At 58.3% G+C, this 25,961-nt stretch overlaps 1 protein-coding gene across 1 annotated transcript in view; it reads left to right on the top strand.

The window, feature by feature from the left end:
* Nucleotides 1-2,087: 2,087 nt before the first annotated feature.
* Nucleotides 2,088-25,961, top strand: part of LOC101557259 (ephexin-1) — a 34,087-nt gene continuing 10,213 nt past the window's right edge. Inside the window, exons 1-3 of the mRNA XM_055122425.1 lie at nucleotides 2,088-2,294; nucleotides 2,793-2,935; nucleotides 7,934-8,235. Coding sequence (XP_054978400.1) covers nucleotides 2,191-2,294; nucleotides 2,793-2,935; nucleotides 7,934-8,235 — 549 coding nt within the window. The 5' untranslated portion in view covers nucleotides 2,088-2,190. The remainder of the gene's footprint in view (nucleotides 2,295-2,792; nucleotides 2,936-7,933; nucleotides 8,236-25,961) is intronic.

Here is a 25,961-nt window from a genome sequence, read left to right as displayed (position 1 = left end):
CAGGAAATCTTGACTTTACTCCCCAGATCTGCCATTGCTCTCTCTCTCTCTCTCTCTCTCTCTCTCTCTCTCTCTCTCTCTCTCTCTCTCTCTCTCTTCACACACACACACACACACACACACAAAGTGTGCACACACATGCACACATACACACACGTGATCTTGGGCCAGTCATTGGAACTCTCTGGTTCTGCATCTTTTTCTAGAAGACAAAATTGCAAAAGCAGATTATTTCCAAATTTCCTTCTCAAGTTCTTTCTCATAATAAAGTAACGGTTTTTCAGATAAGCGCTCTGGAAGGCCAAGAACAGAAATGGGAGCTGCTGCTTCTACAATTGCCCTTTATAGCCCAAAGGAAGAAATAGATAATTTTGTGTGTTTAAAATATTTTAAATAACTAAATATTTCTTCAAATATACCATCAATTCCTCAACAGACACCTGTAGAGCACGTCCTAAGTGCCCACTGGGTCTAAATATTTGAGGCATTTATCGGTCCTTTAGAAAGAATTCTGAGCAAAACGTTGGTGAGATGGAGGTTTTGGTACCAGCCTCAGCCCTGAGCAGAATGGAAAGTAGAACATGGGGAATTTAGCTTAAGGTTAGATGCCTTCAGAACTCTGTGACTTTCTAAACTGATTTTATAATTAGGAGGATATTTTTAGCTTATTTTTCCTTCGGAAGGTTTTATTATCCTCATCTTAATATATGTAATTTCTCTCGAATATTTTCCGACTGGGTGGGGGGAGAATTTTCCCGCTTCAGCGCAGCCAGTGTGGAACTCGAAGGCTCCATCTGGCTTTCCTTCCCCGGAAGGGTGGGGGACTCGGGGCAGAGCGGGGTCCGGCACGGGGGCGATGGGGGAGCTCTTCCCTGAACTGGCGCTGGCAGGATGAGTCAGGAGGCGCCCAGCGACTCTCCAGGAGGATTCCAGGGCCAGCCACTGCTGCCGGAGACACGCGACCGCACCCGCCCCTGCCACCCCCTCACGCATCTTAGAAATGGGGCGGGTGGGGGGAGAAAGCTGGGGGGTGCAGGTAAAGGAGTGGTGGCCTACAGGAAGCGGGCGGGGGAGGGATCCCCTGAAGCGCAGGGAGGAGGGTGGGTCCCTAGTTTTAAAAGGCAACAAGGAGAAGGATGGACGGGGGGTGAGGGGCAGACGCCAAGGGGCTTGGGACTTCGGGAGCCACCGACAGGTGCCCCTCGCGGGTGCGAGCGCAGGAACGGTTTGGGGCTCCCTCAGCTTGCTGACAACGGACAGGGCTTGCTGTGGGGGTGCAGGGGAGCCGAGAGAAGTGTGGGTCCCCGCAGACGCAGACGCTGCAGAGAGGGAAGAAAGGGCGCGGGTCCTCGCGCCCTCGGGACCCCTCCCCAGCGGGTAACGGGGCCCAAGTGGCCACTCCTGCGGCTGGGTTCGCGGAGGCCACGGGTGTGCGCCCTTCCGCGCCGCGTCAGCGACCCCTGCACCTAGGAGCATCTGCAGGAGACACACGGACCCGGGTCGTCGGACACACGCCTGGGGGTGGGACGCGCAGAATCTCGCGCTTTGCTCCGCGCACCCGCCAGGCGCCCGCGCGGCCCGCGCCCGGGCAGCGGGACCCAGCCGCTGCCCACGGGGTGCGACGCCCCCTCGGCCTCCTCTGCCCTGGAGACCTGTCCCCACCCGCGTCACCCCCACCACACCCTGTCTGCGAGCTCGGGACCACCCCCCCACCCCCCACAGAGGAGCGAGCTGCAGCTTCCCGAGGCCCCGCGCGCGCAGGCTCGGGTGCAGGTGCGGGGGCGCCGGGTGTCCCCCTTCTCTGCTCCCCCCATCCCCATCCCCGCCCCCCACCCCCGAGCTCGGGGCGGACCGGGCCGCAGGGGCGGGCGCGCGGGGCGCGGGTCCCGGCTCGGGCTGCGGGGGGCGCGCGCGCGGGGCGCGGGGTCACGTCGCGGGGCCCGTCCAGGTCCGCCCGGGGGGCCGCGAGCTGCGGGGGCGGCGCCCGCAGAGGCCCGGGACCCGCGCGCCGCTCCCGCCCGCGCCCCGGCCTCGCCCCCGCCGCGCCCCGCCCGCCGCGCGTTACCCCGGCAACCCCGAGCCTCGGGCGCGCGCCGGCCCGCGGGAGCGCTCGGCGGCGGCGGCGGCAGCGGCAGCTCGGGCTCCCCGCGCGCTGCGACCCCGTCCCCGCCCGGCCCCGCGCCCGCCCCCATGGAGCTGCTGGCCGCAGCCTTCAGCGCCGCCTGCGCCGTGGACCACGACAGCTCCACCTCGGAGAGCGACACGCGCGATTCGGCGGGACACCTGCCCGGCAGGTGAGCTGGGCGGCCGGGCGCCCCGCCGTGGGGACAACCCCCGGACCCCGATCGGCCCGGCACCCCGCCCGCGCGGCGCGTCCCCTCCCCCGCGCCCCCGGCCCCGGCCGCCTGCGCCCCCGGAGCCCGCGCCCCCGGGGCCCCCCGCGTCCTCTCCGGGCACCCCGGGCGCGCGCGTCCCCCTCGCCGTGCGGCGCGTCCGGGGACTGGCGCGGGTGCGGGGCGCACGGCGGGCTGCGCTCCCCGAGCCCCGGCCCGTCGGGGCGGCCGGTCGGCGCCGCGCCTCGGCCCGGGCGCGCCAAGTTTCCGACGCCTGCCCGCGAGCTCCGAAAACAGGCCGGCCTGGGCGGGCTGCGGGGGGATGAATCACCCGGTCGCGCCCTGGCCGGTGACAAAAAGGGTCCTGTGGGGCCCGCGGGGCCGCGGCCAGCTGGCGGCGCGGGCGGCGAGGTGCGCGGCGGACGGCTGAGCGCGCCCCGCTCCTCCTCTCTCCGGCAGCGAGTCGTCGTCCACCCCGGGAAATGGGACCACGCCCGAGGAGTGCCCGGCGCTCGCCGACAGCCCCACCACGCTCACCGAGGCCCTGCAAATGATTCACCCCATCCCCGCCGACTCCTGGAGAATCCTCATCGAGCAAATAGGTGGGTGTCCCCGCCGTGGGGGGCTTTCGGTGCGCCACCGGCGCTGCCCACGCCCGCCCCCTCGTCGTCCTGGTGCGCCCCGGGCGGGCGCAGGGCATCACCGCTTTGGTCCCCGGCGCGTCCATCCTGCCCTTTCCCGGGGACGGCCCCGTGTCCTTCCTGGCGGAACCGGGGCGAGTACGGGGCAGCGGAGGGACGGTCCCCGGCGGGGCTCCTGGGAGACCAGGAGCGGGCTTTGGGGGAGAAGCAGGCGGGGTTGGTGCCGCTTTGGCACAGCACCGGGCGAGGCGGGAGAGCTCCCCGGTCCGCGGGCGAGTCTGGCTCCTCCTGCCCTGCACGGCGGGAGACCCCCCCCCTCTCCCGGAGGTGCCCCGGGCCCAGGACCGGCTTTAAGGCTGAGGGTGCTGTGATGTCACGCGGCCTGGGGTCTCCGTTCACGGGCCACGTGGCGGCCGTCTGACGGAGGGGTGGGTTAAGGCGCCCAGACACGTGGGAAGGGGCTCCCGGGCGGGCAGGGAGAGGTGCGGGTGGCGCAGGCCCCGCGGAGCCTGGGGGAAGCTGAGGGGGTGTACCGCACACTGCGTGCTGCAGTCGCGTTCCCAGAGGGCCCCTTGCGCGGCGGGCTGCTGGTGGGGGCTCTCTGCCTTTGTGTGCTGCCAGAGGGGTTGATCGGAGAACAAAGACTCCTGGAAGCCCCTTCTCCCACTCTGAGCCCCCCCGCCCCCCGCAAGAGCACCCTCAGGACGCTGCTGCTGCCGCCTCAGTGGCTGGAGGCATCAGAGGGGAAGAGAATGGGTTTGGGGAGGGGGGCTGTGCGTTGTCTCCTGGAGACAGCTCTGTGCGGGCATGGCGCCCCTGCCCGGGTCCCTGCCCTCTCCACCCTCCTTTTTCCTCCTCTGGTCGGTCTGCGGGGCACCTGCTGGTCTCTGCCACCAGCCCTGTGGGCATCTGTTGGTACCCGCTGGCAGCCCAGCGCCTTCGTCCCTGCGTGCCAGTGCTCAGCCAGGGGGGGACGGCAGCTACCCCTGCCTGCCGGGCCCACACCAGCCACGCACACCTCCCACGGTGGCCTGCGCGCGCCCTGCTCCCTGCACGCGGGGCAGTTGTGCCGGGCCCCCCCAGGCTGAAGGGGGACGCTGAACCCGGGGGTTTCAGACCACCCCGCTGGTGACAGCCACTGCTCCCGGGGATGCCAGAACAGAATGATGTACAGGAAGCAGCCACGTGGCTGTGGTGGCGCGTGTGCATGTGTGTGTGTGCGTGTGTGTGCATGCGTGTGTGTGCATGTGTGTGTGTGCATGCGTGTGTGTGTACTGTTACAGGGACTCGGACGCATAGACCCTGGGCCCCTGGAGCCGGGAGAGTGCCTGTGTTTCTGGACGTGGGTGCAAATGCTGTTCCTGTCTCCAGCACCTAACAAATGCTTGGCACAAAGAAGGTGCTCACGAAAAAGGAAATGAATTTCCTGCCTTTTAAGGGTTCCTGCTGGAGAGCGGGAAAGATAGTACCGGGGTGAAGGTGCTGAGTGAGGGTGGTCCCCCTGTACCACCAGGAGTGACCCTGAGCGCAGAGCCAGAGTAGGCTCTGTGCGTGGCTGGGTCGGCCCCCCACAACTGCTGCTAGTTGGAAGGAAAATGACTCTCTCCAGGAACGGAGGGTCCTGTTTGTGTGTTTATAGTGAAGCCAGTTAGTTTATGTTGAGCAAAACTTGCTTAAGAAGGACGCAGGGGCTGGGGGCCAAGGGTGAGGGTTCGGTGTTCAAGAGGGAGCACGAGCCTGAGGAAGCAAGTGGGGAGAGACTCAGGCAAGCAAGCGAGAGCCGTGTGCAGGCGGGACACGAGCCTGAAGAGCCGGCTCGGAAACTGCGAGTTTATTGGCCCCGGAGACCTCGGCAGGAGGCGGTGGGAGAGAGTGCACACAGCCTGCCGCAGACGGCCGTAACCAGGAGAGACGGGAATGGAACCTTCTAGAACCGTGTGTGTACAACAGCAGGGGCAAGTGTGCATGATAATAGCCACATAAAGCTGTGCTGAGTCTCCAAAAATAAGTAAATAAACCAGAAAAACACGATATACTGGCAGTCCACTGAGGACATCACTTAAATCAGATCATTTATTTGGACGTAATTCCTCACTTAAAACTGTCTCTGTTGTCATCTAAATTTTAAGGCTAATAAAAATGAGTAAACAGCTATTACAAATGGCTACATAGTGTGTCAGATAATATTGCCATGATAGTGCCTCAAAAAAAAATAGCATCTAAATTTATACTCTAAATAAGTCAGAAGGAATTATGGTGGCCTTTTAAAAAATAGATTTAAAGTTGAAATACAACTTTATTCTGATTCTAAGAACAAGGAATGGGAATGACAGATATATTTTTTTAGGTAGAATTATGTTGTCAAGAAATTTTAAAAATAACTTGGATTGGGAATCTTTGACAGAGAGCAATAGAATGCTCTGTGCCCCCCCCCCAAAAAAAAACAACACCTTAAGCAATGGAATTTCCTATGTCAGTTGGTGACCCAGAGGCAGATAGTTCAGAGGGGCATCATGCAGCCAGTCAGTACCTCAAGTCCTTTCCCTCTGCCATGCTCAGGATTCAGGCTTCATGCCACAGCGTGGCTGCCACGGCACCAGACATCACATCTTCAATCTGCCATAAATAAAAGCCGAACGGGAGGTTTGCCTGTAAGTGTCTGTGGGGCGGGGGCTGGGAGGCCCCAGAGGAAGCAGGCAGCAGGCGGCATCACTTACTCTCCTTGGCAGGCTCTGTCCCAAGCCGTGACTCAGTTCACCGCTGGAAAGGGAAGGGGCTCTGTCAGTGGCTTCTGAGTGGCCAGCTCTCACCCCTCCCGGCACAGAAGGGAGGGTGTGAGGGGCTAGACCGCGGCCCCAGCCCCTGTGCTGAGTCCCAGCTCCCCTCCCCCACCCCACGTTGCTCTGGTCGCAGCGGCCCGAGCCCGGCGAGCTGTGGGCTGGCGTTTCCCGTGGCGTGTCGGCCTGCAGCAGACACGGGCCGTGACGTGGAGCCTTCAGAAACATACCAGAGTCGTTAGACAGTTTTTGTGCCGCTTAGAAACTACATTGTGTTTGGGTCAACAAATCCTCCGGCGCCTACTTTCTTTAGACCCCGTGCCGTGCCGGCGTCCCAGGAGCCAGCTGGTTTGACGTCCCCCCTGGGCCTGTCAGAAGCTGTCCCTGCCACCACCGCCTTCCGGAGGAGGGACGGCCCCTGGGCCCTCGGCTCTGCTGCTCTGCACCAGCGGAGAGACGCCGGCTCTTGTTTTTGGAACTTGCTTGTTTTTTATCGAGCTGACGCTCTAGTTTCAGGGAGTTGATTTCACGCTGTGTTTCATTTCTTTGTCTTTGGGCCACGTCCCGTGGTGCTCGGGACTTACTCCTGGCCCCGAGTCACTCCGGGCAGCGGGCAGTGCCCAGGGAACCGTACGGGGTGCTGGGCATGGAGCCTGACTTCGCCACGTGCAAGGCAGGTGCCCCCCGCCTTGTGCTCTGTCTCTCTGGGCCTCCGAGCTGTGTTTTTACATCTTTAAAGAAGTTCCGTGGGGGCGGAGAGGCAGTAGAGGGGGTCACGGGGCTCACTCGGCATCCGTCCGTGGTACCTCATGGAGTTCCCCGAGCACCGCCAGGACTGAGTCCTGAGCACAGAGCCAGGAGTCAGCCTCGAGCATCACTGGGGGTGGCCCGAACACTGAAACTAATGCAGAGAAGGGCCGAAGCGCGGCTAACCGGGCCGCTCGGCCGCACAGTGCTCAGGAAGCCCCCGCCCGGGCACTTGAGCAGAGATGGGTCAGGGCCGGGTCTGTGCCCTGTGCTCAGGGGCCGGGTGCTACCCCAGCCCTGACCCGGCCCCCCCCCCCCCGGGCATCACCGGGCAGCCCAAACCGGCCAAACACAGCACCTCCGTGCAGCCCCACCCCGGCCCGGCTGGTGAAGAGGACGCGGCCACCAGGCTCAGGGCTCCCCTCAGGCTGCTCTGCACTCCCCACCCCGCCCCTCAGGAAGGAGAGGAGCTGCCGTGGCCCCCTGCTGCAGGGGGAGAGGGCGCTTCCCGGGACCCTGTGGCACACACCAGACCTCCCCTGGGGAAACCGTCTTTGCTTCAGACCCAGGCAGAGCCGGGGCTCGGGACCCTCTCTGCACCCCGGAGCATCACACAGCCCCTCCCCCTAAACCTGAACCCCAGATGCTTTCTGAGCTTCCCCTGGGCCTTCCCAGGGAGGACGAGACCCTCCCCCAGCTGCCCTGACACAGGCGGGGCACCTCCCCTGCCAGAGCTCCCCACCTCCCACCCCTGCGGGCTGGACTCCAGGAGGGGCCGGGCGCTGCGGGTTGATGCCTCGGTGCTGATTCCACTGCACCCCAAAATCTCCAGGGAGATCCCGCTTGCCTTCATCCCTACTCTCGCCACGGCCCGGTGCGGGGCAGGAGAGGGACCCAAGAGGCTGAGGGACGTTCCCAGCTTCCACTGCTGAGTGCACGGCTCTGACTGCCAGCGGCCAGGGCCAGGCTGCGAGCAGCTCCTGGAGGGAGAGTGAGATTCCTGGGGCCTGTGGGGACACAGCGCTGACCACATAGCGCTGACCACATGGCACTGACCCCCCCGGCACTGACCACATGGCAAGGCCTGCATTGGGCCTGCCAGCATGGGGGAGGAAAACCTAGATGCGTGTGTGTGTGTGTGCGTGTGTGCATGTGTGTGCATGCATGCATGTGTGAGTGTGCATGCATGTGTGTGCATGTATGTGTTTGTGTGCATTTGTGTGTGCATGTTTGTGCGTGGGTATGTTTGTGTGTGTGTGTGCATGAGTGCATGCATGTGTTCATGTGTTTGGATAGTGGACCTTACCAGGGGTATCTCCGTCCGGTGGGCGCATCCTGCCGGCTGCCGGAGGAGCAGCGCCCTCGCCCTGGCCGGACGCCAAGCCCCGCCCCGCCTGCCGCGACCGCGGCCTCAGCACGTCTCTGTGGCTCGCAGGGCTCCTGTACCAGGAATACCGCGACAAGTCCACGCTCCAGGAAATCGAGACCAGGAGGAAGCAGGATGCCGAGATCGAAGCGGGCGATGACGTGTCCCCGGCCAGCGAGGAGGCCCCCGAGGAGGAGGAGGAGGAGGCTGAGGAGGAGGAGCCCGCCAGCACCCCGGAGAGGAAGACTCTGCCCCAGATCTGCCTCCTCAGTAACCCGCACTCCAGGTTCAACCTCTGGCAGGACCTGCCCGAGATCCGGAGCAGCGGCGTCCTGGACATCCTCCAGCCCGAGGAGATCCGGCTGCAGGAGGTAACGGGCCGTGTGCGGGGCCGCGTCCGGGGGCTGCGTCTGGGTGGTGGGTAGAGTCCTGCCTGCGTCTGTCCGTCCGGAACGAGCAGGCTTGAACCCGTGCAGTGAGCGGCCTCCGTCTGCACGGCTGTGGCTCCGTCCGTCCGTGGGCTGCAGCTGCGAGCTGGGACCCCCGCCCCAGGCTGCGTTTGCCCTGGGTCCCACCCGACCCCCGTCTCAGTGCCCCTCAGGCACCAGGCACGGGGTGAGCAGAGGCTGGGGAGGAAGCAGAGGGCACCAGTGCCAATGGGACTCCGCCCCTGCCGGCTGCGTCCGTGACCCCCGGGCTTGTGGCTGGCGGTGAGGTAGGACCCGTAGAGACGAGCAGGGCCGGGGAAGCAGCATTCGAGAGCATCGGCACCTGCGTTTCCCCCTAAGCGAGATTATTCGGGAAGAGGAGTGGGGTCGGTGGTGGGGAGGGAGCATGGGGGAGGAATGGTGGCGGGAGCAAGTGGGGGCTCCTGGAAACCTAAAAGGCGGGTCCAGGGCTGCAGATGGCGCGGGGTGGGGGGGTGAGCACAGGTGGCGTCTGGCCCCTGGCAGCTCCCTGGGCGCAGACCTGGGGCAGCCTGAGCACCTCTGCCGTGGCGGGTGACCCCCGGGCCACCTCCCAGGCCTGGCATTGGACACCAGCCGAGTTGGCCAAGCAAGGGGGGCCCAGCAGGTCTCCTGAGGACCCTTGGGAGTCCTCCCCTCAAAAATACAGTGAATTGGGGCTGGAGCCATATCACGGTGGGGAGGGAGCTTGCCTTGCACGCGGCCGACCCGGGTTCGATTCTCAGCATCCCATAGGGCCCCCTGAGCACCGCCAGGAGTAATTCCTGAGTGTAGAGCCAGGAGTAACCCCTGTGCATCTCCAGGTGTGACCCCCCCCAAAGAAAAAAAAACACTGGGCTCAGGGACAGCCCAGAGTGCAGGGTTGAGGCACGGAGGCGCCTGCCGTGCACGTGGCCGCCCGGGTTCGATCTCTGGCAGCGCAAGGGCCTGAGAGGCTCCACATGGCTGAGCCCTGGCGCCGACCCACCCAACAGGGGCCTCAGACTGGCCAGGGGCCCGTAGGTAACTTCCCTTGCCCGGACGGCCACTCTGGGAGTGGAGTCGAACAGTGCGGCTGGCTGCTCGTCTCGGCAAAGGTTCTGCTTTATTATGAAATGTTTTGCAGCTAAACAACCAGCTCATTAACACACTGTCATCGCCCTGCAAAGCTGTGAGCCCGGGGCCAGGGAGGGAGCTCAGAGGAGCCTGTGCACGCGCGAGTGTGTGACGCGCTGTGTGTGCCCAGAACCCAGCAGGCCTGTGTTCAAGGGGGCATCTCCAGGAGTGGCCTGGGCCCAGCCCCACTGCAGGCGCCCCTGTGAAAGAGAAATCAGCCCACCGAGAAAGTGCTCCTGGGGTCAGGCGGGCTGGCTCCCGAGTTCTCACGGCCGCCTCGAGCAGAGCCGCACTGTGGGGTTCAGGCTATGTCCAGGGCTCAGGCTGTACAGACATAGCTCAGGGTGTACCGTGGCTCAGGGTCTCCCTGTGGGCTCAGGCTGTACCTGTGAGTTAAGGGTGTACCTGTGCGTTCAGGGCTGTACCCTGGGCTCAGGCTGTACCTGTTTTTTGGTTTGTTTTTTTTCTTTTTTTTTTGCTTTTTGGGTCACACCCGGCGATGCACAGGAGTTACTTCTGGCTCATGCACTTAGGAATTACCCCTGGCTGTGCTCTGTGGACCATATGGGATGCTGGGAATCGAACCCAGGTTGGCCGCTTGCAAGGCAAATGCCCTACCCGCTGTGCTATTGCTCCAGCCCCTCAGACTGTACCTGTGGGCTCAGGGCTGTATCCATGGCTCAGGGTGTACCCGTGGGGCTCAGGCTGTACCCGTGAGCTCAGACCCAAAAGCAAAAAGAAAAAGAGTCAACACTGTTATAAGCATGTGACCCAAACTATACGTGAAAAATAACAATTAAGAGCTGCTAAGGAGGCAGAGTAGGGAAGGGAGGGGGCTGGGGTCAGTTTGGAAGGTGACGGCACTGGTGGTGGGTCAGGAGTGGCGCCCTGCCTGCTGGAAGCTGGTACTCAGAGCTTTGTAAGCCGCGGTGCCTGCATTAGAGGAACAGCTACTCAGACTGTTTCAGGGCCAGAAGAGGCGCAGAGGGACGGTGAGCAGGATTTGCATACAGAAGAGCGGGTCTGGCTCCTAGCACTGCTCGGGTCCCGCCCCCCATTCCAGCACTGCTGGGGGTCACTCCCTCAGCACCACGGGTTATAGCCCCCCAAACAAACAAACAAGGATCTTCTTTCATCTTAGGCCTGGACTGTAGCTCAGTGGTAGAACATGCACTTTGCATGAATAAGATTCTAGATTTGGTTCTTGGCACCAAAAGAATAAATAAAATAGAATAAAAACCCAAAACCCACCTTAGTTCTGAAAAAAAGTGGAGCCTGTGTCTCACGAATGGGAGGGCCACCATGTCCCCATCAATCACGCTGGTGCCAGCGGGAGTGGGGAGGTGGGGGGTGCCAGAGTGGGGAGTCAGGTGGCCCGTCTCAGAGGACAGGGCTGGGCGGTGCAGGGGGTCTAGAGGGAGATGCTCCCCTCCATGCCCAGACCACACCCCGGGAGTCAGCAGCCCCGGTCCTGCTCAGGACAGGCAGAGAAGATGTGATATGCAGAGAAAGCACTCGTAGAATAATTTTTATATCACTTGCCAACATAATATTTGAGATATACTTATTCAATAAAGTATATGATAGATCCAGCCTGGGGCTGGCACGATAGTACAGCGGGCAGGATGTTTGTTTTGCACGTGGTTGAACCAGATCCAGTCCCCAGTGTTCCATATGGTCCCCCGAGCATCGTCAGGTGTGACCCAAAAACCAAAAGATAAATAAGCATCCCTCATTTTATTCCATCTTGGGGGGCATGGCTGGCAGTCCAGACTATTGCATAAAAAGCACGGGCTCAAGGCTGGAGCAATAGCACAGCGGGGAGGGTGTTTGCCTTGCACGCAGTTAACCCAGGTTCGATTCCCAGCATCCCATATGGTCCCCCAAGCACCGCCAGGAGTAATTCCTGAGTGCAGAGCCAGGAGTAACCCCTGAGCATGGCTGGGTGTCACCCAAAAAGCAAAAAAAAAGCACATGCTCTGACCCTCTGAGTCAACTCCTGAGTCTTTTAATAACCCTCCCCCCCTTTTTTTCCCTTTTGGGTCACACCCAGCATTGCACAGGGGTTACTTCTGGCTCTGCACTCAGGAATTACTCCTGGCGATGCCTGGGGGACCATATGGGATGCTGGGAATCAAACCCAGGTCAGCCGAGTGCAAGGCAAATGCCCTACCCGCTGTGCTATTGCTCCAGCCCCATCTTTTTATAACTCTTAATATGGTCAGAGAATAGCCAAGTATATGTGGAGCTCACACTATATTTATATTTGACAGTGTGGTTCAGAAGAAGCAGTATTTTATTTTCCTGTGCCCATAGTCGCCATCAAAACTTGATCACACTAAGCTATAAAAAGAAGATATCTATCACTGTCATCCCATTGCTCATCTATTTGCTCGAGCAGGCACCAGTAATGGATCCATTGTGAGACTTGTTGTTACTGTTTTTGGCATATTGGATATACCACGGGTAGCTTGCCAGGCTCTGCCATGCGGGCAGGATACTCTCGGTAGCTTGCCAGGCTCTCCGAGAGGGACGGAGGAATCAAGCCCGGGTCGGCTGTGTGGAAGGCAAATGCCCTAAATTGCATTTTAATGCCTTACTCTAAGGCAATGAAACATGGAGATAAAGTTAAACAACGTAAACTCGCCCGATTGGAAATGTTTAGAATGCTCCTAACCTTTGACACAGAATGGGTTTCATAAGCACACGTTTGTGTCAAAGATAATGATGAGAATATTTCGTTTACTAACACACAGAATGTGGCCCAGGTTGGTTTGGATAAGAATCTGTAAGCTGCAATGCTAGTTTCATTATTAAATGAAGGATAGAGACAAAAATGAACGAACTAAGGTGTCAGCTTGAGACATTCCAGGAAAATCCCTCACACACACGTCACCAAGGAAACAGAGAAGGATCCCAAGAAGACTTGGGAAAATTTGGACGAGACAAATGATTTTCTAAGAAAATCCGTGTTACCAAAAACGGACACAAAAAAATCAACAATTTCAGGACAGCTGGAGATCCGAGAGGTGCTGGATCGCAGCTGGCGAGGTGCTGACCTTGCTCGGGCCAGAGACTCGACCCTCAGCACTCACAGGGTTTCCTGAGCACAGTCCTGGTGGGGGAACCAGAGGGGGTGCTGGGAGTGAACCCAAGCGACTGTGTGCAAGGCAAGTGCCTTACACGCTGTGCTGTCTCGCTGGTCCCCGATAACTGTTTGTTTTTTTGTCTTTCGGGTCACACCTAGTGATGCTCAGGAATCACTCCTGGTGGTGCTCAGGGGACCATATGGGATGCCAGAGATTGAACCTGGACCGACGCATACAAGGCAAATGCCCTACGCACTGGCCTATCGCTCCAGCCCCCCTCCCCCGCCCCATTCTTTTTAATCTTACAACGTATGCTTTCTGACCTCAGTGGCATTCAGCTAGGAATCCACAACAGGAAGATGGCAGGAAAATCTTCCACACACAGTTGGAAAGTGATTGGTGCATTTCTTTTTGTTGTTGTCGTTCCTTTTAGGTCACACTCAGCAATGCACAGGGGTTACTCTACTTTGCACTCAGGAATTACTCCCAGTGGTGCTCAGGGAACCCTATGGGATGCTGGGAATTGAACCCAGGTCTGCCACACGCAAGGCAAACGCTGTACCCACTGTACTATCGCTGTAGCTCCGTTTGGTGCATTTCAGATGTGTCAGAAACGCCCATCAAAGTCTCCAGGGAAATTAGAAAAACAAAACTGTCTGTATCCACAGATATTATGACTGTCCACATAGGAAAGCCCAAGGAAGCCACCAAAAGCACTCTGAGAACAAATAATAGGATGGACGCTGGAGTTGGGCGTGGCTTTGTGTTTGAATAGCACTGGGGGGCGTGGCTTTGTGTTTGACTAGCAGTGAGGGGCGTGGCTTTGTGTTTCAATCGCAGTGGAGGCGTGGCTTTGTGTTTGCATAGCACTGGGGGCGTGGCTTTGTATTTGAATAGCAGTGGGGGCGTGGCTTTGTGTTTTAATAGCAGTGGGGCGTGGCTTTGTATTTGAATAGCAGTGGGGCGTGGCTTTGTGTTTGAATATCAGTGGAAGGCGTGGCTTTGTACTTGAATAGCAGTGGGGGCGTGGCTTTGTGTTTGAATAGCTCTGGGGGCGTGGCTTTGTGTTTGCATAGCACTGGGGGCGTGGCTTTGTATTTGAATAGCAGTGGGGGCGTGGCTTTGTGTTTGAATATCTCTGGGGGCGTGGCTTTGTGTTTGCATAGCACTGGGGGCGTGGCTTTGTATTTGAATAGCAGTGGGGGCATAGTTTTGCGTTTAATAGCAGTGAAGGGTGTGGTTTTATGTTTAATAGCAGTGGGGGCAGGGGTGGGCCCTGGGTTTGTGTTTAGCAGTGCCCCCCCCCCCCCCCCGCACCCCACACTCCGCAGGGAGGTGGGAGTGGCTTTGTGCTTGAATAGTGGGGGGAGGGCGGCCCAGGAGGTGGGCTTGGTTGTGTTTGAATAGCAGTGCTGTGGTGCCCAGGGACTGGTGTGAGGGGAAGCCCAGCCTGCCTGGGGCTGGTCGCCTCTCTGGCCAGTACTCCGAGCCCACGAGCACCTCGGCCCCCTACCCCGTGACACCCCACGTGTTTGTCCACCCAGCTGCGGGTCTGAGAACATTGGCTGGGCAGAGTAAAGACCCGGCACCCCCACACCCGGCCGTGGACGTTCCGAGTAGCTCTGCGCCCCTTGCTCCGGACCAAACACAGAGGTCGCTGTGAGCCGGGGACACGCGGAATCCAGACCCGCGAGAACAGAGATGGGGCCCGGGAGGCCACTCCCGTGGGACGCGCGTATCCCCGAGGTGTGGCCCCCAAAGCAAACAGCAACATGCCGAGCAAATGGGCGCTGCTGGCTGCGCTGCTGCAGCCTCGCCGGGCCGGCCAGGGAGCACCGACCAGGGAGCACCGGCCTCCAGAGAGCACTGGCCAGAGAGCACTGGCCAGAGAGCACCAGCCTCCAGAGCGGGCAGGCCTGGGCAGGCTTCCCTCTGGGCCATCGGAGACCGTTTCCCGCGGGCCGGAGCCAGGGCCGGCGGGTGAGCGTGCCCGCCGCATCCCACGTGGCTCCCATGCCCGCCAGCACAGTTCCTAGTGCAGAGCCAGGGCCGCCCTGAGCAGTGCTGGGCGCGGCCCGAGGCCAAACAAACTGACCAAATGAGCAGTTCGTGTTTCTCTGACAGGAGCGAGATGCGGGCGTGGTGCAAGGCTGCGCTCTGGGAACTCTCTCACCTTATTTATGTACAGGCAGGAGGGCGGTGGGAGTTTCGGGGTGTTTGTCTTTGTAACTCAGGAATTACTCCTGTCAGTGCTCAGGGGACCATGTCTTAACGACATAGACTTGTTCAAGGCTATTTCAGTTCCTAGAAGTGTGTCTCGTGTGTGTGTGTGTGTGTGTGTGTGTGTGTGTGTGTGTGTGAAGCAAGATACTTTTCTTTTGGGGGGGGGTCGGGTTACACCTGGCGATGCACAGGGGATACTCCTGGCTCTGCACTCAGGAATCACTCCTGGTGATGCTCAGGGGACCATGTGGGATGCTGGGAATCGAACCCCGGTTGGCCGCATGCAAGGCAAACGCCCTCCCCGCTGTGCTCTCGCTCCAGCCCCGCAAGATACTTTTTATTGAATGAAATTTCCTTAGAAAGATGTGTGGGGAAAGAAAGAAATCCATGTTCAGAGAGAGCGCAGGCTCCTCCAGAGCGGGCAGGGCAAGCAGAGAGAGATGCGTCTTCCTGGGAGAGCACGGGCTCGAGAGAGCGGCCTCTGAGAAGCATCTCGGCCAAATCGTCAGAGACGCACACCCAGTGTTAGCAGCTGAGGATATTCAGTGCAGCAAAAATTAGAAGCCTCGGGGAGAGGGGAGCCCTAGATCCACAAGGACGGGGGATGGTTTGGTGAAATCTTATTCCACTGGCCACAGATGCAGACGTTAAGAAACACTTCCGGGGGGCTGGAGCGATAGCACAGCGGGGAGGGCGTTTGCCTTGGAGGCAGCCGATCCGGTTCGATCCTCAGCATCCCATATGGTCCCCTGAGCACCGCCAGGGGTAATTCCTGAGTGCAGAGCCAGGAGTGACCTTTGTGCATCGCCAAGTGTGACCCAAAAAAGAAAAAAAAATTTTTTTCAGAAAAAAAAAAAGAAACACTTCCGGAACTGGAGCAATAGCACAGCGGGTGGGGCGTTTGCCTTGTAGGTGGCCAACCCAATTCGATTCCCAGAATCCCATATGGTCCCCCGAGCACTCATGAAATCTCATTAATCACCAATTTCTCGGGCGGGCTCAGTAACATCTCATTTCGTCCTTTCCCTGAGATCTTAGAAGTCCATCTTGACTTGGCCCCCCTAACAATGTTGCACTGGGGGCTCTTCAGGGCCAGGGGAATGAGATCCAGCTTGTTATTGGACTTTGCATATGAATACACCATGGGAAGCTTGCAAGGCTATCCCATGGGGGCAGGAAACTCTCAGAAAATTGCCAGTTTCTCCCAGAGGGAGAAGTAGGCTAAAGATATCGATTCTGAGCTCTTGCTTTTAAGTCTCTCTCTGGATGTTGGCCGTTGATGGGATTACACACACTTGGGTTCCTCTGCCGGTACCTTCATGCGTGACGCCTGTCCGAACGTGTGGAGAGGGGCCTCGAGCATGGCTGTAGCTAGGTTCTGGTGGTCTTTGGCCGCCAGGAGCTCTGCTCAGGGTGGGGAGGGAAGCTGGAGCCCATCCCCTCCGAGGGGCCCCTGGGAAGACAGCCAGGCGTGCGGGCAAGAGACTCTCTGCGCCCCCCCCCAGCACTGCCCCCCTCCCAGCACTGACAGGAGTAATTTCTGAGTGCAGAGCCAGGAGTAACCCCTGAGCATCACAGGGTGTGACCAAAAAAAAAAATTTTTCCTGGGGCTTAGTGCAAGCACTAAGAGACGTTCCCTCGACATTGGGACGTTTCTAACGTCAGGAGAGACATTGCACGTGCCAACCTGGTCCAGTCCCCCTCGTCATCCCACATGGTCCCTGTGCGTGGCCAGGAGTGATCCCTGGGCCCAGGGCAAGTCCTGGCACTGCCCGGGTGTGACCCCCAAAGTAAAACACACAGAGCTCATTTCCCAGGGGGACCCCCCGGAGCGGGCGTCTGTAGGAGGGGGCGGCCCACACCATCTGCTGTGGCGTGGGCTGGGGAAAGAACTCGGCTCCTTTGGTCTATTTTGGTGGCCCAGCGAGCACCCTCGGAGCCCTTCAGGCTGAGCATCTCGGGTGAGGCCCGAGGGCCCGCGGCTTCCAGGCTGGCTCCCCGGGTTTGTGTTTGGAGCCGAGTGTGTGTCTGTGGCGGCCGGTGCCACGCTGCGTTTCCACCCTCAGCTCTACTGCTTCCTCGCAGTCAGTGCTGCCTCCCCTGCTCTTCACAGTGCTCCCCCGAGCCAGACGGGCGCCACGCTGCCAGCCCCTCGCTCTGCTGTCGGGGCGTCTGTCTGTCTCCGCGTCCTTCCCGGAGCCGCCTGTCGGCAGGCGCGGCGCCCACGCCAGCCCCCCGCCCCCGAGTGAGTGCCTCCTGGGGGGGCTGCTCAGTTACTGAGGCATCGGGAGTCAGGACCCCCCGTCTGTGCACCTCCTTCCCGGGGTCTCGGGAAGTGCGTGCTGAGCTCTTGGGGGTCGGGGGCACGGGGGGGGGGGGTGGTTCAGGACCCCTCTGCTTAGATTAGACTTGGATTCAGACCCCAGTTGGGAGGGGGGCTGCTGTAGACGGGGCGGGGGCGGGGGTGCCCCCTAGGGGGCGGACGCAGAATTGTCCAAAGGAAGACTTAGCAGCGCAGAGGCCAGACCAGGCCTAAGGAAGAGGCCGCTGTTGTGGCCACTGGCACCCAGCTGACCTGCCACCCCCACTGCGGGCAGGCTGTGTCCCCCCCGCAACGCCAGGGCCGGGCACTGGGAGAGAAAAGCCGGGCTCGGCCGCCCTTGCGGGAGCTGAGCTGGGGAGGCGCGAGGAGGGGACTGAGCGTGTCCAGGGGCAGGGGAACAGGCCCCAGTGGACCTAGGCTTCCTCCCCCTGGGGACGAGAAGTGGGGGGCCCAGGCCTTCCTGTGCAGCCTCACCCCAAGTCTGCGCAGTGTCTTCAACCAAGTGGCTGTCCGGCCTCTGAAACCCAGCTTTATTTTTTGTTGTGTTTCGGACCCGTTTTCACAACTCTGGATTTAAGTGGACTTTTAGCTCCCCCCAAAAAGGAAACTCTCTGTCTTAGAGAGAAATCACTCGGCATCTGTAATACGCTGCACTTCCGTCAAACACGTGTGTCCCGGTCACACTCTGGCTTGCCAGCCCCCACGGGATCAGACCCTTGATTCCTAGGGATAAATGTTAAGGATCCAGCAGGTTGTTCGGAAGGAAGCGGGGGCGAGAGCTTTGCTTTCGGATTCGGGGTGGGTAGTGGCCGCCACCACACGTAGCACTCGGGTCCAGGGCTGTGGAGTCACCCGTCACAAGCCTTTCCTGGTGAACGAAGTGGCAGTTGATTTTTCTGTTTGGTTTGGCTTCTGGGATCACACCCGGCGATGCTCAGGGGTGACTCCTGGCTCTGCACTCAGGAGTTAGTCCTGGTGTTGCTCAGGGGACCGTGTGGGATGCCGGAGATCGAACCTGAGTTGGCCGTGTGCAAGGCAAAAGCTCTCCCTTGTGTACTGTCGCTCTGGCCCCGCATCTATTGTCTTTACAAGGGATCTTTGAATAACTAATTTACGCACGTGATGTAAAGTTCTAGCAAAGCAAACAGATTTGCGGCGGGGAAAGTTTTCTTCTGGATCAGTGCTCCAGTTTCCAAATCAGACAAATGCTGTGTGTGTGTGTGTGTGTCTGTGTGTGTATGTGTCTGTGTGTGTGTCTGTGTGTATGTATGTGTCTGTGTGTGTTCTGTGTGTGTGTCTAGGTGTATCCATGTGTATGTGTCTGTGTGTGTGTCTGTGTCTATGTGTGTATGTGTCTGTGTGTGTCCAGGTGTATCTGTGTGTGTCTGTGTGTGTATGTGTCTGTGTGTGTTCTTTGTGTTTGTCTAGGTGTGTCTGTGTGTATGTGTCTGTGTGTGTCTGTGTGTGTGTCTGTGTCTATGTCTGTGTGTGTATGTATGTGTCTCTGTGTGTCCAGGTGTGTCTCTGTGTGTATGTGTCTGTGTGTGTATGTATATGTCTGTGTGTGTTCTGTGTCTAGTTGTGTCTGTGTGTATGTATCTGTGTGTGTCTGTGTGTGTCCAGGTGTGTCTGTGTCTGTGTGTGTCTGTATGTGTCTGTGTGTGTCCAGGTGTGTGTGTGTCTGTGTGTGTCTGTGTGTGACACAGACTGGCTGTCCCTTGAACAGACCTTTCCATCCCTGCCCCAGAGCTGCCCATTCTCGTTTCCTTCTTTCCCTTCCTAGCAGCTCTCTGGCGCCCCCTGGCTGTCAGCGGCCCCTGGTGCATTTCCAGCTTCCAAGAGGCAGGAAGTGAAATCTACAGGGTAGGGTAGCGAAGGTCTAGTGGAACGCCTGGACTCAGAGGGACATTTTGTCTCGTTTGGGGGCCACACGCAGCAGTGCTCAGGGCTTATTCCTGGCTCTGTGCCCAGGGATCACTCCTGGCGGGCTCAAGCACGCACCCTGCGCGTGCGTCTCACTGTGATGTTGCTAAGTCCCTCTCCAAGGCGTCCCCGTGCTGGTGGCGCTGGGTGGGCCGCTGTGTTACTGAGCGGGGGGATCTGCTGTGGTCCCCCTGGGCTGGCAGTTCTGTGAGGCTCGGAGGGCCACGTGGCCACTGTGTACTCAGACAGTGAAGACGAAGCCCCGGTGCTCTCTCGCTGCCTGTGCTCGGTGGTCTCGGGCCGCTTCCCCACCCATGTCGAGGGGCGGGCAGAGGAGGAAACGGGGCCTGGCTGGATGGTGATGAGTCGCAGTTTATTCCAGTCTGATTTATTCCAGTCTCGTCTGGATTCTCCCCGCTCCCACTCTTACGGCCTTGGTTATATCCCCAAGTCGTGAGGGTTGGGGCAGTCACACACAGGTGAGGTCAGACAATCAACAGTTTTAAGGCCTTCCCAGGACAAATTATTTTTTTTTGCTTTTTGGGTGACACCCGGCGATGCTCAGGGGTCACTCCTGGCTCTTTACTCAGGAATCACTCCTGGCGGTGCTTAGAGGACCATAGGGGAGGGATGCTGGGAATCGAACCCGGGTTGGCCGCATGGAAGGCAAATGCCCTACCTGCTGTGCTATTGCTCCAGCCCCTAGGACAAATAAGGGAAAATACCATCTAGGGTTTTTTTCTCCTTTCCTTAGTCTGACAACCATTTAAACATTCATCTTGGGGCCGGAGCAATAGCACAGCGGGTAGGGCGTTTGCCTTGCACGCGGCCGACCTGGGTTCGATCCCCAGCATCCCATATGGTCCCCCAAGCACTGCCAGGAGTAATTCCTGATTGCAAAGCCAGGAGTAATCCCTGGGCATCGCTGGGTGTGACCCAAAAAGCAAAATAAATAAATAAATAAATAAACATTCATCTTAATTCTACTTCTTAATAACAGTAGTCATGTTGTATGGACAATGTAAGAGATACATTGAGCTTGCAGAGTGTCTCTCCTGGGGACATCTCGCTATAGATCTCAGACTACAGTGCTCAGGACAGATTAATCTTTCCTGACTCTAGCAGGGTCCTAATCCAGCTGCTACTCTTTGGATCATGGCAGAATTTACCAACGATCATGCTCTTAACTTATAGTTGAGTATTGTGGTGCTTTGGCCTGGCCCATTTCAATGCCAGGGTAGCTCACAGCTTGCCCTGGGTCCATCCAGTCCCTTGTCAGGACACTGCTTTTGGGGTGCTAAGAACTAAGGGCAACTGAGACTTAAGTCGAGAAAACAGATGCTCAGGAGTGAATATATTCGAAGTCAGCTAAGTCCCCAGTTAACTGGGAGTTAAAAAAAAAAAGTATAGTATTAATTGTGTCTATACAAAAAGGACATTGCTCTGAAGTAAACTATGCAAAGGACATAAGGGGAGGAGAAAAGCAATAGTTTACTTGTAACACTGCCGTCCCATTGTTTGCTCCAGCGGGCACTAGTAACATCTCCATTGTGAGACTTGTTGTGACTGTTTTTGGCATATCGAATATGCCATGGGTAGCTTGCCAGGCTCTGCCGTGCGGGCGGGATACTCTTGGTAGCTTCCCAAGCTCTCCGAGAGGGGCGGAGGAATCGAACCCAGGTCGGCCGCATGCAAGGCAGACGCCCTACTCGCTGTGCTATCGCTCCAGCCCTTACAAGCACAAAATCAGAGATTTTGGAGGAATTTGACTTTACAAGTCACAGGTACTGCTTTGGGGATGAAGGTGACTAACGGTTGGGGACGCAGAGCACAGAGAAGAGTTGCAGATAAACACAGAGGAATGGGAGTGCCTCGGGAGCACTGTGATGGGTGCAACCCAATAAAAACCTAAGCTCCTGCAACCAGGGAGAAACGACAGCAATGCTATCCTGCAGCCACGTGCGGTCCAAGCGCTACAGTTCTGGAAGAACTTGAGGTTCATCTGTGGGCTGGGTGGCGGGGGTGGTGGGGGGCTGCTGTGCCTCCAGGCAGGGCTCATCTGCCCGCCCCCACCCCAAGGAGGCCCCAGAGTTCGCAGCCTGGACCCGTCTGCCCGGGGAGGTTCAGGGGCGTCGTGTTCTCTGGGCGACCAGTTGTGGAGCTGGACCCGGCAAAACGATTTTAAAATTAGAACGTGACACAAGTCGGGGCGAGTGCATCACCGATGGAGAAGCCGCGTCTTTGGGGGCGGAGAGACGGTGCAGGGTGGCGGTGCCGGCCTGGCGTGCTGCCAACCTGCCCCATCGCTGGCACCACCGGGCCCCGTGAGCCCCGCCAGGGTGACATGCAGCGTCCATGCCACTCCACACCCTCAGCTGCCTCGCTGGGCCATCTGGTCCACTGGCCGAGAATTCGAGGAGTGACCCCCCCCTCCCAGGACCGTGGAGCACTGTTTTTTTTTTTTAAATTTAAATTTATTGAATCACCATGTGGAGGGTTACAAAGTTCTCATGATTATGTCAGTTATACAGTACTCAAACACCCTTCCCTTCACCCGTGCCCATATTCCATCACCAACCACCCCATTATACCTCCCGCCCCCTCCCACCCCCCCAGTCCCCGCCCTTGTAAGTGATAAGTTTCACTTCGTTTACGCTTTATCTTGGTTACAGTCCATGTTTCAACACATAATTCACTATTGTTGCTAGGGTTTCCCCCCAAAAAAGAGAAGACAGTCCCACTGTCAAGGAAGCATTTGATGGCTCTCCATTGCTGAGAATGTAGAGATATTAAGTCCCGCTGTTTGTTACATAACTTTTCTATTTTTTTCCCCCCTCGTCCCGCGCCACCGAGATCACGCCTGTTTAGTAATCACCACGCTGCCTGACAAAGGGAAACAAACCAAAAGAGATGGTTATTTCTCGTCATCAGCCGGCGTGGGGCTCTAGCTTAGTTGATAGTCTGGTATAATGTCTGCAAGCAGTTTCTGGAACCAAAAGTAATACGCTGGTATCGGCCCCGGCTCAAGGTTCCACCAGCGTCCCGATGTTCCAAGTACATAATAATTTATTCCCTTGCATCCGATTCCCACGCCACCAGGTCTGTGTCAGCTTAATGGACATCATACTATGGTTAACGCCACGCCGCGTTTTTTCCCGAGAAAGAAGGATATTTCTTCTCAGCTGGCGTGGGGATATGGCTTAGTTCAGTCTATAGAGATGGCTACCACTTTGGTGGCCTTCAATATTTCAGCAAAAGACTTACTATTCTTGTTAGGATTTCCCACCAAAGTCCGACCCGTTAAAGTCCAGGGAAAATTCTGCCTAAAATTCTATCGCTACAATCTTTTACCCTTTAACAAAAAACTGAGTACTATTGTTTGGAGTTTCCCCCCACGTTAAGCCCTGCCAAAAAGGAACATTTACACGTTGCTGACAATCAAACAATCAAAAGATATTAGGTCTTCCTAATATCTTTTGGAAGATATTTAAGCAGAGAGCGTCCCCACATGGCTCTCTGCTTAAATGTCGGCCGGCACAGGGCGGATCCAGGAGTCCCGCCCATCGGCTATCCCGGGCTTCCTGTAGAGTCTAAAAACCGGCTATAGCCTCGCTGCGTTCAAACAGAAAAAGTTGAGAGAGAAAAGAGCATACCCTGCCGGCAGCGCCTGGGCCAGAAGCTCCCAGCACACAGTTTGGAGGCATTTTGGGGGCGCCACTCGTGTCCAAAGTGGTTCAGTTGCCTCCGGGGTCGATCTCGCGCGGGGCCGCAAAGGAGCGTCCCCCACATGGCTCTCTGCTTAAATGTCGGCCGGCACAGGGCGGATCCGGGGGTCCCGCCCATCGCGTGGAGCACTGTTTTTGAGTTTTTTTCTGAGTGTGTGTCCCAAGCACGGAGCCGGCCTGTCCCATTCCTCTCCGAGGCCCCCCAGGCCAGCCCCCCCGACCCTGGGCACCCCCGTGCTGAGCTCCTGGCAGCCTCGGGCTCGTGCAGGCCGGCCCCAGGTCGGGGGGTTTCCTGTGGGGTCTGGGCAGGGATCCACAGGCTCGGGAGCTGGGTGGGAGTCGACCCGGGGTCACAGATGGGGGTGGGGCCGCGCTACTGGCTCGAGTGGCCACCGGAAGTGTCTGGATTCTTACTGAAGATGGGCCAGGAAGCAGCTGGCCCCTCCCGGGCCCTCCCGGGACCCCCTGAAATGCTGTTGATGGGGCGAATGGACCTAGGGTGGTCGGGGGAGGGCAGGGCTGCTCTGGCCAGGCAGCCCGGGAAGCGCCTGAGCCCCCTGGCCCGGGTCTGGGATTGGAGCACACGTGCCTCATCCCACCTCCCCTCTGCTCCCACACTGGCACCCCCAGAGTGGGCAGCTCTCAGCCTGGGCCCCCTGGGAGGGGGTGGGGGTAGCCGGGGCAGCCTCTGGCCACATGGCAGCACCGGACAGCGGACAGGAGCCCAGTGCAGGGAAACTGAGGCCCAGCTGCACTCACAGAGATCTGACTGGCCGCAAGGCTGCGCCCCTGCGTGTGCGCCCTTGCTCAGCTGCCTCCAGCGGCTGCCCACACCCCTGCAGGTACCAGGCTGGCCCTTGCGGGTCCCAGGTGACAGTGGGCCCCTTGCCACGGAGGGCAGAGAGCAGCCAGGAAGAACGGTCGGTGCAGACCAGCCTCGGGAACCACGTGCGGGGTCCCAGCAGCGCTGAGGGGGCTCCCGGGACACGAGCTGCTGTCCCTACACACGCGTGCGCCCACTCAGACATTCTCACGCCCTTCGCTCTCACATGTGCATTCACATACACTCACATACATCATGTGCACGCATACACACTCACGAACACTCCACACTCATATGCATGTGCTGCACAGCCACACACATCACATACACATATACGCTCACACACATCATACGCACACATGAACACTCCACACTCATATACACACACTGTACCAGTCACACATATCACACACACACTTACATACGCTCACAAACATAACATGCACACACTCACAAACACTCCACACTCATACACGCACTGTACAGTCACAGATATACTACAGATATACTACATAACACTCACATACACTCACATACACCATACACTTCCATGTACATGCACTCATACACACTGTACACTTAGATACACGTCTGCTCATACACTTACACACATATGCACTCACAAATTCATGCTCACATTCATCTATCACTGTCACTGTCATCCCGTTGTTCATCGATTTGTTCGAGCGGACACCAGTAACGTCTCTCAATGTGAGACTTATTGTTACTGTGTTTGGCATATCCAATACGCACGGGTAGCTTGCCAGGCTCTGCCGAGCAGGCTCGATACTCTCGGTAGCTTGCCGGGCTCTCCAAGAGGGGCGGAGGAATCGAACAGAGGTCAGCTGCATGAAAGGTGACTGACCTACCGCTGTGCTATCACACACACACATACCCACACTGACTCAACACACTCATGCATACACGCACACACACACAGGCACTTGTACAGACTCACATATGCTCACATACCTGCTCACCTGCACACAGATATACATCATGCACCTAGTTACCTGGTCTTACACTCCCACACAGACTCTCACATACCCACACACTCTCCCGCCCGAGCGCACAGCCTTCCCGGGCTGCTCGTCATGCCCCTCACCTGCCCGAAGTGTCCCCTCAGCTGCCCCTCCGCTGCCCCGCACACCTGCCTGGCCGCCAACGGTGTCTCACTCCCTGGGGGGTGCCTAGTCCGTGCCTGTGGGTAAACAAGTGCATGCATGAACGAGTGACTGGACGAGTGAACAGAGGAAGGAGGGAGCGAATGAACAAATGGGAAGGGAGTAAGAGAAGGAAAAGAGAGTTAATGAGTGAGTAAAGGAGTATGTGAATGAATGAGTTGAATGAATAAGTGAAGGGGTAGGTAAGTGAATGAAGGACTCTGAGTGAATGAGTGAATGAGTGGGTGAGTGAATGAATAATTGAGTGAGTGGAGAAATGTGAGTGAAAGAATTAATGTGAAGTGAAGGAATACGTGAATAAGTGAGTGAAGGAATGAATAAGTGAAGGAATGTGAATGAAAATGAACAAGTGAAGGCATGTGAATGAAAAAAAATGAAGGAGGGCCGGAGCGATAGCACAGAGGGTAGGGCGTTTGCCTTGCACCCGGCCGACCCGGGTTCGATCCCCGGCATCCCATATGGTCCCCCAAGCACCGCCAGGAGTAATTCCTGAGTGCAAAGCCAGGAGTAACCCCTGAGCATCACTGGGTATGACCCAAAAAGAAAAAAAAAATGAAGGAATGTGACTGAAGGAGCATGAGTGAAATAGAGAGCGAATGAAGGTTTCTCCACTCACTCAATTATTCATTCACTCACCCGTGAAAGGAGGAATGAGTGAAGGAATGTGAGTGAGGGAAAGAATGAGTGCAAGAATGAGTGAGTGAGAGGGAGGCAGGAGTGAGGCCGGAAGGGCCTCGACCCTCAGCCCCGCCAAGACTGACTAACAGGGTGTCGGTAGGGAGGAGACACCCACATGGATGTGGCCAACGGTTTGACGCAGACGAGCCGACAGGCCCCAGGCGCTGGGCTCCGGTGACTCACGGCCGCTCCCGGGGGGGGGGGGGGGGGTGTGTGTGGCAGAGAGGGGCCGTGAGTCAGGCCGGCAGGAAGGCCCACCCGCCTCTGCCCAGCTGCCCGCTGCCCCAGCGGGAACAGAGGTGGCCCTGGCCCGGCCAGCCCAGCCCTTCAGCGCGTGTGGGGGCGACAGGTGCCACTCGGGGAGACGGGCACAGACCCTCCCCGGCAGCGGCTCGGGCCCGGCCTGGCCCTCGGCCACACACCCACCTGGGTCGCAGGTGGTCGCTTGGAGACAAGTCAGGGCCTGACGTTTTCTTCAGAAACTCACAGTCAGCGGCAGGAGGCGTTGGGTTCCTTCTCGGGAACACTGGGGGGTGTCAGACGTGGGCCGAACAAGGGGCCACCGCT

Source organism: Sorex araneus, chromosome X (genome assembly GCF_027595985.1).
Source record: "Sorex araneus isolate mSorAra2 chromosome X, mSorAra2.pri, whole genome shotgun sequence".
NCBI lineage: Eukaryota > Metazoa > Chordata > Mammalia > Eulipotyphla > Soricidae > Sorex > Sorex araneus.
The sequence above is the reverse complement of the archived record's forward strand: the minus strand, read 5'-3'. Positions and strand labels throughout refer to the sequence as shown.